Consider the following 15,542-nt stretch of genomic DNA (forward strand, 5'->3'; position numbering starts at 1 on the left):
GTTTCTGCCCTGTTGTGTTCCGTTCCTTTTTTTTCTCTCTTTTAACTTTGGTAGGATCCAACCAACTTGGACAAATTCAACGTGTCCAGCTTCTTCCATGTGAAGAACAACTTGAAAGTGACCGATCCAGGTAAGAGTGATGCCAAAAAGGCCGAAGGAAGCGTGGAGCAAAGCATAATAGCTAATGGAAAGCAAGTGAAACAATTGTCCACAGCAAGCTCGGATCCAGGCTTTTATTTATTTATTGCATTTCTATACCGCCCAATAGCCGGAGCTCTCTGGACGGTTCACAAAAATTAAAAACATTCAAAGTAAAAAACAACAGTATAAAACCATACTATAAAATACAATATAAAAAGCTCAACCAGATAAAAACAGCAGCAGTGCAAAATTACGCGTTTAAAACACCAAGTTAAAATTTATTTATAGACTGTTAAAATGCTGGGAGAATAAAAAGGTCTTCACCTGGCGTCTAAAAGCATATCATGTAGGTGCCAAGCGAACCTCCTTAGGGAGCTCATTCCACAGCCAGGGTGCCACAGCAGAAAAGGCCTTCCTCCTGGTAGCCACCTGGCCAATACTTATTTATTTTCTGCTGCCTCGTTGCCTCTTGGGGGATGGGGAAGTTGACGTGGCATTTTTATTTCAACAGTAATAGGGTCAATATAGCTCGTTGCTTGCCATTTCCTAAAATCATGCGAATGTTTTGCAGACGAGGAGAAAGCAAAATCAGACCCATCCTATTACCTGAAAAATGCGAACATTGAGACGCGGGAAACACTGTCGGAACTTTACAAAGAATTCAAAGGGGACGAAGTTCTGGCCGCGACGATGAAGGCTCCGGAGAAGAAGAAAGTCGATAAGCTGAATGCCGTAAGTTGAGTTTCCTGATTTGTAAAGAGCCACTTCTAAGCGTGCTTTGGGGATGGCAAAACGAATATTCAGGATAGAAGAGAGACCTTGGAGTGGGGAGTCTGAAATACCCTCCAGCCCCTCTGACGCTGTTAAAGGCCTCCCTTACTAGAAGTGGGCTTGGAGGGCTACATGTCCTGCTTGTGGGTCCGTGGTCGACAGCTGGTTGACTAAACGGACCCTTGGTCTGATCCAGCAGGGCTCTTAGGGTAGGAAACCTAGGAACATAGGGAGCTGCCTTATAGCAGCTGCCATCTAGCCCAGTATTGTTGACACTGACTGGCAGCAATGGCTCTCCAGGGTTTCAGGCAGGAAAATTTCCTAGCCTTACGTGGAAAAGCAGGCGGGGGTTCTCTGTATGCTCTACCACTGAGCGCCTGCCCCTTCCCAACCTGGTGCCCTGCAGGGGTTTTAGATTACAACTCCCATAATCCTTGGCCCATTGACTTGCTGGCTGGGTTTTACGGGAGTCCGAAGCATCTGGAGGATAGCAGGTTGCCCAAAACTGCCAGTTTGGTGTAGTGGCTAAAGTGTTGGACTGGGAGTCGGGAGATCTGGGTTCTAGTCCCCACTCAGCCATGGAAGCCCACTGGACGACTTCCAGCCAGTCACAAACTCTCAGCCCAACCCACCTCACAGGGTTGTTGTTGCTGTGGGGATAAAATGGAGAGGAGGAGGATTATGTACACTGCCTTGGGTTCCTTGGAGGAAAAAAGGTGGGATATAAATGCAATAAAAAAATAGCATCTCTCCCTGAATTGTGACATTAACCACATCTGTGGAATGTATTGCATATCTGTAGGGCTGCTACTTGTTTCAAATGTTTGCCAGGCTGTTGATGTATATTTAAACCCTTCAGTTTACTTTTTGTTTATGAAAAATATTGTGTTTGTATTATTACTCATGTGGTGTATATTGTAAGCTGCCTTGATGTCTCTTTAAATCTTGAAATAAGTCCTTGTTGTCTGTTCTACAGGCTCACTATTCCACAGGCAAAGTGAGCGCCTCTTTCACGTCAACCGCCATGGCTCCTGAAACGACACACGAAGCAGGTAGGAGGCTTTGGGTCTGCTGCACTTGTCAACACCCACCCCACCCCCTGGCTTTCTGATGTGGTAGGACAAGTGTGTCATGTCTCAGGCTTAAGGACATGGATGAGATCAAGGGCCACCGAGTCCAGCATTCTCTTCACACAGTGGCCAACTAGCAAGAAACCCACATGCAGGACATGAGTGCAACAGCAACCTCCCACATCTGTTCCCCAGCAACTGGTGTACATAGGCATTCCGCCTCTGATATTGTAGGTAGCATATAGCCTTCTGGGCTAGTTGCCTGGTCTTCCATAGAATCATAGAATAGTAGAGTTGGAAGGGGTCTATAAAGTCATCGAGTCCATCCCCCTTTTCGGTGCAGGAATGTACGGTAAAGCATCCCTGTCCAGCTACATCTTGAATGCCTCGAGTGCAGGAGAGCCCATGACCTCACTAGGGCATTGGTTCCATTGTCGTACTGCTCTAACAGTCGGGAAGTTTTTCCCGATGTTCAGCCAGAGACTTCCTGTAACTTGAGCCCGTTATTCCGTGTCCTGCACTCTGGGAGGATCGAGAAGAGATCCTGGCCCTCCTCTGTGTGGCAACCTTTCAAGTATTTCGAGAGTGCTGTCATGTCTCCCCTCACATCTCCATGAATTAGTCCAACCCCTTTTCAAACCATCCAATTGGTGATCTTTTGCCAGTGACACGATGCATAACTTAAGAACAGTGGTTACGTTCCTATGTATGTTAACTGAAGTGTAGGAAGATTTCCAAGAGATCATTAAAAAGCTTGGGAAATGCTTATCCTTTATATAGCCCCAAATAAGTTACTATAACTAGGAGGAGGTGGAAGAGATCACAATCAGTCCAGAGACAAACAACTATATATTTAACAGTATTCACTTAACTACAGCCCTTTAGTTTAATAAAAATATTAATACGCTAACCAATGGAATTGTATACATCAAATATGAACAGCTCAACTTTAAACCACGGTTCGGTACAAAGTATTAAGAGTTACTTGTCCCAGTCCCTCCAGTCTCTTCTTGTCATGTTGGAGGGTGCCTTTACTGGGCCCGCCCCCTGCTGGTCACCTGTTTATGAGTCATGTTGAGGGGGGATCCCGATTGGCCCACAGCCCCGTCTGCCATGGAGGAACGCATGATTGTTAGTTTGCACCAATGGCAACAGGGTGGGTTAAATTTAAAATGACCTTTGGAAGGCTCACGGATCGGCCCGCGTGAAGGGGAGAAGGTGCCCTCTCTAATAATTGTATGTTCACAAACAGCTGGTGTAGATTTAACGAGTGCTGTTTTCACCCTTTTGCTTTCGTGAATAGCCGCCATCGATGACGACGTGGTGCGGTACCAGTATGTGAAGAAGAAGGGTTATGTTCGGTTGCACACCAACAAGGGGGATCTCAACTTGGAGTTGCATTGTGACATGGTATTTATCAGCTAGTTGTTAATTTGTTCCATTTATATCCCGCCTTTCCTCCAAGGAGCCCAAGGCAGCATACGTGATCCTCCTCCTCTTCTCCATTTTATCCTCAAACACCCCTGTTAGGCTGAGAGTCAGTGACTGGCCCAAAGTCACCCAGTGGGTTTCCATGGCCGAGTGGGGACTAAAACCCGGATCTATCGAGTCCCAGTCCAACGCTCTAACTGCTACACCACCACCGGCTCTCATGGTATGGCATTACCCCTCTTGTTGTTTATTCGTTCAGTCGCTTCCGACTCTTCGTGACTTCATGGACCAGCCCACGCCAGAGCTTTCTGTCGGCCGTCGCCACCCCCAGCTCCCCCAAGGTCAAGTCTGTCACCTCCAGAATATCATCCCTCCATCTTGCCCTTGGTCGGCCCCTCTTCCTTTTGCCTTCCACTTTCCCTAGCATCAGCCTCTTCTCCAGGGTGTCCTGTCTTCTCATTATGTGGCCAAAGTAATTCAGTTTTGCCTTTAATACCATTCTCTCAAGTGAGCAGTCTGGCTTTATTTCCTGGAGTGTGGACTGGTTTGATCTTCTTGCAGTCCAAGGCATTACTCCTCTAACCTTCTATAATCTACTGTTTTCAAGGTTTCAATGAGCATGTGGTCCAAGAGCGAGTTCCAGAATGGGCAGCCAAGTGCCCAAAGGACTGGAGGCAGAAAAGCTTGTTCTAAAACGGACCAGTGGTCAGGTTTCAGAAGAGGCAGGAGAATTGCCAAGCAAATCCAGCCATTTCAGGATCTTCCTACTTAAGACCAGTTGCTCAGACTGAGGGACCAAGCCTAGGAGAATGTCTGTTGGCTCCTCAAATCACCTGATTCTTTCCGGCCTAACCGGCCTTAGTTTCCTTTCCCAACACTTTTGGACCCTGCTCAGAATGCCCTGGTTCAAGCCCTGGTTCAAGCCTTTTCAGTGATCCTGTTCAGATGACATGCTAAGCCACGGTGGTTAAGCATTTTGAGCTGAACGTGATGGCTTAGCGTGTTGCATGAACCACGACTTAGCATGTCGTTTGAACCATTCCTAACCATGGTGGCTACACAACCACGGTTCAAACACGCTCACTAACATTTTCTGCCGAAGGGTTAGCAGCCTAACCCTTTGCTTAGTGTGTTGTCTGAACAGGCCCAAATTGGGGAAGGAAGTGGCTCAGGCAGGGAAATGATTTGATTTGATTTATTACATTTATATACCGCCCCATAGCCGAAGCTCTCTGGGCAGTTTACAAAAGTTAAGAACAGTGAACATTAAAAAGTATACAACATTTAAAACCATCAAAAACATAAACAGTATAAAAACAATGGTATCTATTTAAAAAACAACAGTTCTGGGGTCCGTTAAAAAACAAACAAAATTAGCGTTGTTAAATGCTGTTAAATGCCTGGGAGAAGAGAAAAGTCTTGACCTGGCGCCGAGAAGATAACAATGTTGGCACCAGGCGAGCCTCATCGGGGAGATCATTCCACAGTCGGGGGGCCACCACTGAAAAGGCCCTCTCCCTTGTTACTATCCTCCGAGCTTCCCTCGGAGTAGGCATTCGGAAGAGGACCTTAGATATTGAGCGCAGTGTACGGGTAGGTTCATGTCAGGATGAACAAATCTGTCCATTGTTGTTGCATTTGGAGGGGAAAACGCAGTACAATTTAAAGAGTAAAGTTTTTTAAAACGTGTGATGGAACTATAACGGAGCCGCAATAGAGACGTGGGGTGGGGGTGGGAGGTCAAATCCCATGATTTGGTATCACCGTGGCAGCCGTGTGGATTGCTAGAAGGCCCTCCTGGAGAGAGATGGATGGGAGCAGAAAAGATGGATGGGAGGAATTTCACCAGAGCCCCCCAATGACATGTCTTCCTTCCAGATGGAAGTGGGGAGCAGGTGGTGCTTTCAGCTTCGGCTCGGAACACAGTGAATTGGCAAGGGTGCCATGGGATGATGCAAACATCTCAGCCTCGCATCGTGCTGGCGTGGTTCTCGGGAGTCTTAATCAAGTGTTTAGCGCTGACCTATTTTTCTGTCTCTTCGTTGAGTAACACTGAGAATGGGAGGATGGGAACATCGGGATGCCAGGGCGGGAGTTCTTTGGACCAGCACCAAAACGAACAGGTTGTCTTTGAATGATTTATTCAGCTGGATGTGACGATGCCCACCATTCCAAGTGCCGTTGGTTTGGCCAATGTTTTTCCCCCCGTCCTTGGGAAGTTTGGGTCTCAGTTTCCTGAGGAATGCATGATAAATTCTCCCAGTAGAGGGATGCAAGCCATGGAGACCCTCAAGGGTCTATATGGAGTCCAATGCTTTTCACCTTGTTCATAAATGTTCTGGAAGGAGTGAGTGGGCAGTAAGGCGGCCAAGTTTGCTGATGACGGCAAATTATTTAGGGTGGTCAAAACAAAAAGGAATGGCGAAGAGATCCGAAAGGATCTCGGCAGACTGGGAGAATTGGCATCAAAATGGCGGTCCGACATCAGCAAGTGTAAAGAGATGCCCGTTGGGGCAAAGAGTCCCAACTTCCCGTTTATGCGGATGGGCTCTGAGCTATTTGTAACTGACCAAGGAAGAGATCTTGGGGTTGTGGCGGGCAACTCGATGAAAACGTTGACCCACTGGGTGGGCAGCTGCTGTGAAAAAAAGCCATCTTCCACGTTCGTCATAATTCAAAAAGGACACGAAAATCAGACTGCCAATATCATGCTGCCCTTATATAAACCTATTATGCGATCACATTGGGAATGCCGTGTATAGTACTGGTCACCCGCATCTTAAAAAGGAAGTTGTAGATTTGGGAAAAGGGCAGCTAAAATGATCAAGGGGCTGGAGCAACTCCACTATGAGGAAAGGTTGCAACATCTGGGACAGTTTAACTTAGACCTCATCTACACCAAGCAGGATATTGCAGTATGAAAGTGGTATACGAAAGGCAGGAGCCACACTACTGCTTTACAGCGGTATTAAAGTGCACTGACAACTGTTGGAGCCCATGACATATACCATATACCACTTTCATAGTACAGTATCCTGTTTGGTGTGGCTCCTGCCTTTTATATACCACTTTCATACAGTAACATCCTTCTTGGTGTAGATGAGGCCTTAGAGAAAAGGTGAAGGGGAGACATGGATAGGAAGACCTCTCTCTCTCTCTCTCTCTCTCTCTCATATAATACCAGAACCCAGTGGGTTCATAGAATCATAGAAAAGCAGAGTTGGAAGGGGCCTACAAGGCCATCAAGTCCAACCCCCTGCTCAATGCAGGAATCCACCCTAAAGCATCCCTGACTGGTGGCTGTCCAGCTGCCTCTTGAAGGCCTCTAGTGTGGGAGAGCCCACAACCTCCCTAGGTAACTGGTTCCATTGTCGTACAGTCAGGAAGTTTTTCTTGATGCCCAGCCAGAATCTGACTTCCTGTAACTTCAGCCCATTATTCCGTGTCCTGCACTCTGGGAGGATCGAGAAGAGATCCTGGCCCTCCTCTGTGTGACAACCTTCCAAGTCTTTGAAGAGTGCTATCATGTCTCCCCTCAATCTTCTCTTCTCCAGGCTAAACATGCCCAGTTCTTTCAGCATCTCTTCATAGGGCTTTGTTTCCAGACCCCCTGATCATCCTGGTTCATCCCATGAAGCTGATTGGTTGGGAATTCAGGACAGAAAAAAGGAAGGGCTTCTTCACACAGCGCAGAATTGAACTATGGAATTCGCTACCACAAGATGTAGTGCCGGCCACCACTTTGAATGGCTTTCAACAAGGGTTGGACAAATTCGAGGAGGAGGAAGCTATCGATGGCTGTGTGTCCTGATAGCTATACGAACTGCCTCCAGTGTCAGAGGCAATATTCCTGTGTACACCAGTTGCTAGGGAACACAGGAGGGAGGGTGCCGTTGTGGTCATGTCCTGCTTGTGGGTTTACCGTGGGCAGCTGGTTGGCCATTGTGTGAACAGGATACTGGATTAGATGGACTCTTGATCTGATCCAGCAGGGCTCCTGTTGTGTTTTTATGTTCCTGGCTGACCTTCCCGGTAGCAGGAGTTCATCCATCATATCTGGCTGCTGCCGGCACCTCGGAGAACTCTCTTCACGTTCCCGGGATCCCGTTGGTGGGGGGAATCGCCTACGCTTGCACACCGCCAAGCCTCCCCAGGCACGGGCCTTGCGCCATCTGCTTCATCCCTTTTTATTTTGCGGCGTTGAAACCTGGTCCAGTTTCAGCCGCCTTCTGCCTACGCGGAGGAGCCCGCCTGGCCTGTGCTTGTGAAGGTTTCGTGAGCCAAGAGGTTAAAGCCTTGTTGAAAGATGTCATTTCACAGTCGTGGGAATGGAGCACAGAGAGGTTAGAGAAAATAGGGCAGTTGAGAAAAGCAGACACGACTCATGGATGTCGAGGGGAGCGTTAAGCCAGTGAGATGTAAAGGAAGTCTGAATCTTCTTTAGGGATAAGACCCCTCTCCTCTATGCTCTCTGAACCCAGGGACTTGGCGGAATATCTGATGCTCAGCCTGACACTCACTGTTATAAAGACTGGGTTCACATAACATGCTAATTCACATTCAATGGCTTGGTTTGCTCAACATGCAAACCCACACTTAATGGTTGAATGTGGGTTGTTGTTCAACTGTGGCTTGTTCATTGAACCATGGGTTAGCGTGTTTTCTGAACCCAGGACATTTTTCACAGGGCGACTTGTTCACCGTGCAGTGTGCCTTTCCCCCCCACCCTCGAACAAGCCGCCTTGAACACCCACGGTTTCCTGTTGAATTCTTCAAGGTGGTCAGCAAGCCACACTGCAGAAAATACCCCAGGTTCAGACAACACACTAACCTACGGTTCAACAAACAACCCGCGATTCAACAAGAACCCGCACACGCTCAAGCGCTGAGTGTGGGTAAGCGTGTTGTGTGAAGAGCCCCCGTGATTTCACGCTTGGTCACGATCCAGCTTTTATGTCTTCACAGTGGAGCCCGTGGGCCCCAGGGAACCCAGCAGGCTCCCTGCCCCTCCTGGTTTTGATTTCATTTTCTTCAAGGTTTTTGGATAATTTCAAAAGATAATAACTGAGAGGCTTGCTTGCTGCAAAGAGGACTTCTGCCCATCAGCACCTTCTTTATTTCTGTATGAAAGAATGGTCTGTGCTTGTGGTAAAGCCTTCCTTCTGCCTTCCGCGTTGGCTACTTTTCTTTTAGTCTGAGTGGCTTGATTTCTGGGAAATGAGGGTTTTGTGACTGGCCTTGCCCAGGGTTAGTCTCGCATGGCCCGTCACAAAACACTCACGTCCCAGAAGTCCTCCATTGCGCTCCAGATCTTGCTGGAGCGATTTGGCGCTATCCATGGTCCTGCAATGCCATCCCAACACTGTCCACTTAAGCCAGTCTTCGCTCCGCCTTGTCCCCTCCAGATGTGCTGGACTACAACACATCTGGAGAGACCGGGCTGACGGAAGGCTGGCTTAAGCTGTCCGCCATACCTCATGGGCTCCCCTTTGTGGTCAGGGTAGAACGTCAGGACATTTGGTAGAGAGGGGAGTAGGAAAATTTCCTGTTCAGAACTTGATACTCTGGCAGGGGATTAAAAAAAAAGGGGGGACCATCATTTTACACTTGAGATAAAGTGTATTATCTCCTCCACCTCCTCTGGGGTGGAGATGGTTTAGCACTTTTTATGGAACAGTGTTTGCTTTTTCGTTGCACCATACGATAGAACAAAACCCAGAGATACTAACAACAAAGAGAAGGGAAGTATGTGTCCATATGTTTGGATAAGTGCGTTCGAACGCAGAAAATGCTGCCCAGTCCTCTGTGCTCTGATGTATGGAGGAAGAGGGCTTATCTCTCCAGCGCTGCCATTTAAGACTTCAGCCTCCACGTTCAGTGGTTTTCCTGTTTTCTGCATGCGTTTTACATTGGAAAAGGTTACCATTGGAAAACCTAGTCTGCAATTGACATGGGGCAAATTGGCTGCAATTGACATGGGGCGGTTTGGCAACGTCTGACCCCTATCTGACAACAGGCAGGCTGCAGCAGTCGGTATTGAGCAGGATTGATTTGGAAACATCCCTGGCAGAAAGTACAGTGGGGAGAGAGGTTGCCCAGAGGCACATAGAGATAACCCGGCTTTCAATCTAATGACTGCACTGCCAGCACATTTTGCATTTGAAAGCTCCAGCGGCTGCTTAAAAAAAAGAAAAGGGAAAAAAAGCAGGGCTGAAGAAAGACAGGCAAATCAGTCGCTTGCAGTGAAAATGCTAAAATCAGTCGGAGTTGGCACGTGTGCCTAGATATGTGGATTTTGTCTGGCTCCAAGTCTCATCTATTTGGCTGAAAGGAAGCGTTCTCGGTTTTATTTATGCATGCCTGCATCTATACCCCATTTTCCTGTAAAGATTGGCTCCCCAATCACAAGACAACTAGTTAAAATTCATCACTGAGATGCAGTATAAAAACCGCATCTGGCAGTTGTTGATACAGGTCTGGTCTACTCATGCAGCAGAATCAAACAGTAAAACCCCGAAGCGGTAGAAAGTGACCGTACCACTTTGAGCTGCAGATGGGAGAACTCTTTTAATTGTTCCCCATGTTTTGTTTTGTTTTAATACTCCTCTCCGCAAGGAGAGAAATGGCACATCACTCCTTGTTGTGCTACTTTTCTGCTTGCAGGGAGGCTGATTATTAGTATTATTTTACAAAAAGGATCACTCAAAAATCTCACACACCGACATGCACACCATGTGGCAGTTAGCATATCGGACCAGGACGAGGGAGATACGAGTCCGAATCTTCGGTCGGCTACTGAAGTTGCTGAGTGACCTTGGGCCAGGCACTACCTCTCAACTTAACCTACCTCGCAGGGTGGGCGTGAAGATAAAATGGGGAAGAGGAAACCAAGGCGGGATGTAAATGCATTAAATCATGTTGTCTTGGGTCAAAGACGAACGATTTCCCTGCAGCCAGTCTTTCAAATCCCGTGAGTGCGGCAAAGAAATGGAGCAGGCGGGATTATCCAGACAGCAGCTCGTAGGAACATAGGAAACTGCCGTATACTGGGTCAGACCATTGGTCCATCTAGACCAGTATTGTCGACACTGACTGGCAGCAGCTGTCCAGGGTTTCAGGCAAGGGCTTTCCCTGGTGTACCTGGAGAAGCCAGGAATCGAACCTGAGACCTTCTGCATGCAAGGCAGGTGCTCTAACCCTGAGCCACAGCCCCTTTCTCATTTCATCTTTCCTTCTGAAGCTCAACTCTTGGGAAAGGAAGCATCCACTCTATTACAATATTGGTGAGGGCCTTTGCTTCCTCCCATCCCTCCTACTTATATCGTGAAGAGCAGAGCGGAGATGTGCGTCTTGAGGGAATGCCAAATCCCCTTGGTAGTGTCAAAAAAAAAAAACACCATTGGGAGCCAATTGTGAAGATGGACTCTGTTTTTTTTAACCCCTTTCCATCATCCTTTAAAGGTGGCTCATAATAGACAAATAGTTGAGCAAATCGAGATTTATTTATCTTTGTGTGTGTGAAAGCGAAGCAGGCAGGAAGGAAGGTGTCCATTCCTTACCTGCTTCAGGGATGAAATCGGCTTCTGATTCTGATGGAGCAAAGGACCGTTAGACCGGCTTTCACTGTACTTTATTCCAGTAATGTTGCTAAGGAAACCAGCTACTTGCCAAAGCATGATGCGCCTTACGTGATGCACGCAGTGGCCATGGGAACGAGTTGATCGCTTTTAAAGGAGGAAGGCCTTTTCCACATACATTTCCCCCCACCCACCCACCCCAAAAAAATTGCAGGAGAATACTCGTCCTTTCCTAAAGTGCACCCTACAGAATATTTCCAAAATAAATAATTTGTCTCTTATCAACGTTCTGTAGGTTCGTTACTGGTTTCCGGAATGCTGGAATGGGATTGTGTGTTCCCCTCGGGCACTTCAGCTCCAAGCTAATCTCATTTTCTATTCTTTTTTTTTTGTTTTGTTTTAAAAAAAAGCAATTACAAAATGGATTATTGCCCTGTGACTCCAAAGGACATTTTTTAAAAGATTGCTCTCATGCTAACGTCTTTGGCCAAAGCGTTGGCCAACATCTGCTTGTTCTCTGATTCATAAAAAAGAAAAGCGTGTGTGTTTCATTTTTTTTTTGCCTTCCATGTTTCCTGCTAATTTTCACTTTTGGCCTGGTCCCACCAGTAAGCGGCTCATTTTGGGTCATGATAGGGAGGAGAGCAATGACAAATCTTGATAAAATAATTAAGAGCAGAGACACCACACTGACAACAAAGGTCCGCAGAGTTAAAGCAATGGTATTCCCCGTAGTAACCTATGGCTGCGAGAACTGGACCATAAGGAAAGCTGAGCGAAGGAAGATAGATGCTTTTGAACTGTGGCGTTGGAGGACAATTCTGAGAGTGCCTTGGACTGCAAGAAGATCCAACCAGTCCACACTCCAGGAAATAAAGCCAGACTGCTCACTTGAGGGAATGGTATTAAAGGCAAAACTGAAGTACTTTGGCCACATAATGAGAAGACAGGACACCCTGGAGAAGAGGCTGATGCTAGGGAAAGTGGAAGGCAAAAGGAAGAGGGGCCGACCAAGGGCAAGATGGATGGGTGATATTCTGGAGGTGACAGACTCGACCTTGGGGGAGCTAGGGGTGGCGACAGCCGGCAGAAAGCTCTGGCGTGGGCTGGTCCATGAAGTCACGAAGTGTTGGAAACGACTGAACGAATAAACAACAAAAGGACAGCAAATTGTTAGCTATCTAATGTATTGTTATTGTGTATTTGACTTAGGGGGGTGGACTTGGGGGGCGACATCTACTGCCCCTCCTAAGACAAATAAATTGGCTTCGGCCAGCCCTGGAGCAATGTAAAAAGAGGACGTTAGTCATTCTCTTGTCCCATTGAAATCAATAGAGACAGTGTGGCGTAGTGGTGAGAGTGTTGGACTAGGAGTCGAGAGATTTGGGTTCTAGTCCCCAATCAGCCATGAAGCTCAGTCGCTGGGCCCGTCACTGACTCTCAGCTTAACCCACTTCACAGGGTTGTCGTTGGGAGGATAAACTGGAGAGAAGGAGAGCTTTGGGTTCCTTGGAAGAGGCAAAAAAGATGTAATAATAAATCAATAGGACAGGTTTCTTGCAACTAGGACTTCAGTGTAATTAATTTCCTTTGTACTGGAGCTAATATTAGATGTCTAGAAAAATACAATTGAAATGATAATAAAGGAAGGTGGGAATAGGAAAAATTATAGCACGGGTTTTGGGGGAAATAGACCATCTGGCAATACTGTCGGGGCCTGGAAAGAAGCCCTGTTTTTGCTTATTAAATCGGATTAAATGATCCTGGACAAGTTGATGACAATGGGCAACGCCCACCCCTCAAAAAACGCAAAAATGACAGTTGACTTGACTGGGGGAAACGCATTCTTTCACTGGAAACCATTAACGGGTTTTTTTCCCTTTCTTTTCCAGACTGCTAAAACCTGTGAGAACTTTATTAAGCTATGCAAGAAGAATTACTATGATGGGACCATTTTCCACAGATCAATCCGTAATTTTGTGGTGAGTATTGGTAGGGAGGGGGGAATGTTTTGTCCCCAAAACAGAGATTTGTTGCCCTGTCGAGAGATTTTAATTAACGTTCTTTCTGGTGTTGGTGGCTTTTATCCCCTACGGACCTAAATCTGCAAGCGACGTAAACTAAGGCTGACATTAATAGAAAATATTCCTAGAGAACAAAATTGCCCTTCTGGAGTGAGAGCAATAGCTGATTGCTTAGCAACCCGTGTTGCATAAGTCAGGCTGTCATCAGCTGTTTCCAAGCGCTCAGAAGTGAAGGATTTGGATTCTGTCAGAGCTGAGGGTGTTTTTTTCCAGACCTTTTTGGCTTGCGGCATTTGAATCTTGGGTTGACACGAGTGACATGAATGACCGGACTCAGAACAGCATTATCTGTGAGGGGTTGCGAACCGTTTTGGCTCAGTGGGCACGTTTGGGACGTTGAGAGTCTTGGGCACTCTCACAAAATGGCTGTCATGGAGCGGGAGCTTGCCCATTCACCAAATGGCTGAGGTGGCGGGGGTGGGTGGGGGTCAGCCATTCTTTTGAATTCACTTCTTTTTCCCCCCTGTTCCAACACTCATTTCACAGAAGGCAAACTGTTGAAGCTGCGAGATGATTACTTGCTTTAATTATTATTATTATTTAAAAAAAAAGAGTCACAAAGGGCAGGGAAGCGTGGCAGGTGCTAAGAGAGGTTGTGCAGGCCCGTTGGTGCTCACGACCGCTATGTTGGACACCCCCAGATCTGTTGGGGGGGGCTGGGTCTCCTTTCCATACTGTTAAGTTTCTAGCATGGGAAATGTAGGACAGATGTGGATCCCATGAGCAAGGTCCACGTGGCTTCGGTCAGCATTGCAGTTCTGTTGTGGGAATATCTCTGGGCCCAAATAGACCCGTCTTCGCCCAAAAGCTCTCGTATGTGGATGGCTAACCAAAGGGGGATTGAGACAGTGCCCCATTGCCCTCCTCCTCCCCAAATATTGCTGTGCCCTACTTCCCTGTGCCCACTCAGTTACACCCCTGGACCCACTGCACGTTCAGCAAAGGTCTGCCAAGGAAAACAGCTGTCTTCAAGTGGTTGCTAGAAGGACGATTTAGTAAAATCCCAGTTAATGAACGGATATGTCCGTGTGGTTCCAGAGCAATAGAATCTGTCGAACGTGCCGTTTTGCATCGTAATGTGTATGAGGAACGCAGAAAAGAGTTAATCTTTCCTTTATTAACAGCCTTTTCTGGATGTAACCCCACAGTGTTGGTATTAATCTGTTTAAGGGGTGGGTCCTCCCATATTGCTGAAAGGGTCTCTAAGTTTCTCATGACCTCAGTGCAAATTAGAAAAAATAACGTTGCAATCCTCCTGAGAGAAGGCACTTCTCCAAGCTGCATTTTGTTTTTATGTCACTTTTTATCTATGTTTTGTGTTGGTTTTGCTGGTCTGCGACCGTAATGAATAACAATCAATTGATTGATTGATTGATTATATTCAAGTGGGTTCCTCTGCATGATCAGGACTCCCAGTCACTTGACCATGGTCCATAGTCCCACAGCCTGGAGTTAGGGGGAGCAGAGGGCAGCAGGTGATGAGGCTGCAGCCTACAGATCAAGCGTCAGCCTCCAAATTTCGCATGGTCAGGCTGTGGCAGACCGGCTGGCCCTGCATCAGCCTTTCTTCTCATTTTGAAATGTATTACAGTTAGAAAGCAGCCCACTGAGCACGTACATGGTTGCAAATGCTCATCGTATTGATTTATTTTACTCTAAAAATACATTATCCTTTTGTACAACAAAACAGTTCTTATTCCTAAATCCCCCCCATGTGCTGTTTTCCTAAACGTGCCCCCCATGTTTAATCCACTTATCTGCTGTTTTCGTATCAATATTTCCCTCTTTATACATTACTGTTTATAAAATGCCTGAACGGTAGGTACTGAGCAATAATAATAATATAGCACACTCTGCCCTCAAACTTGCAATCTCAAAAGAAAATTCTGTTTTTACCTTCTTTTTAATATTATTATTATTAATAATAATAATAATATTTATTTATATAGCGCCATCAAGTTTTCATGGTGCTGTACAGAACAAAATAAAACAGAATACAAAACACCCTGCCCTATGGCTTACATTCTAAAATCACCGTAACAAACAAACCGGGAGGGGAAAGGCCAACCAGCATGGGGGACCATAGAACAAATAATAAAAACTAGTATCGTCACACTACAGATTATAAGCTTTTGAGAAAAGAAGGAAAGGAAAGGAACCTCTCGTGCAAGCACTGAGTCATTACTGACTCTTGGAGGGACGCCAGCTTTCGCTGACGTTTTCTTGGCAGGCCTTATAGGGGGTTGGTTTGCCGTTGCCTTCCCCGGCCGTTATTCCCTTTCCCCCAGCTAACTGGGTACTCATTTTACCGACCTTGGGAGGAAGGAAGGCTGAGTCGACCCGAGCCAGTTGCCTGAAACCAGCTTCCGCTGGGATCGAACTCAGGCTGTGGGGAGAGTTTCAGCTGCAGAAACTGCTGCTTTACCGCTCTGCGCCACACGAGGCTCTTGAGAAAAGAAATGACCCTA

General features: G+C 46.8%; 2 protein-coding genes across 2 annotated transcripts in view; one reads left to right on the forward strand and one right to left on the reverse strand.

Annotated features, from left to right (window-relative positions):
- Positions 1 to 15,542, reverse strand: part of YPEL1 (yippee like 1) — a 120,403-nt gene that overhangs the window by 45,611 nt on the left and 59,250 nt on the right. The window lies entirely within an intron of this gene.
- Positions 1 to 15,542, forward strand: part of PPIL2 (peptidylprolyl isomerase like 2) — a 65,466-nt gene that overhangs the window by 26,761 nt on the left and 23,163 nt on the right. The window contains exons 9-13 of the mRNA XM_063143712.1: positions 55 to 130; positions 713 to 873; positions 1,889 to 1,964; positions 3,286 to 3,392; positions 12,883 to 12,972. Of these exons, the coding sequence (XP_062999782.1) occupies positions 55 to 130; positions 713 to 873; positions 1,889 to 1,964; positions 3,286 to 3,392; positions 12,883 to 12,972 (510 nt within the window). The remainder of the gene's footprint in view (positions 1 to 54; positions 131 to 712; positions 874 to 1,888; positions 1,965 to 3,285; positions 3,393 to 12,882; positions 12,973 to 15,542) is intronic.

This window comes from Elgaria multicarinata, chromosome 18 (genome assembly GCF_023053635.1).
Source record: "Elgaria multicarinata webbii isolate HBS135686 ecotype San Diego chromosome 18, rElgMul1.1.pri, whole genome shotgun sequence".
Lineage (NCBI taxonomy): Eukaryota > Metazoa > Chordata > Lepidosauria > Squamata > Anguidae > Elgaria > Elgaria multicarinata.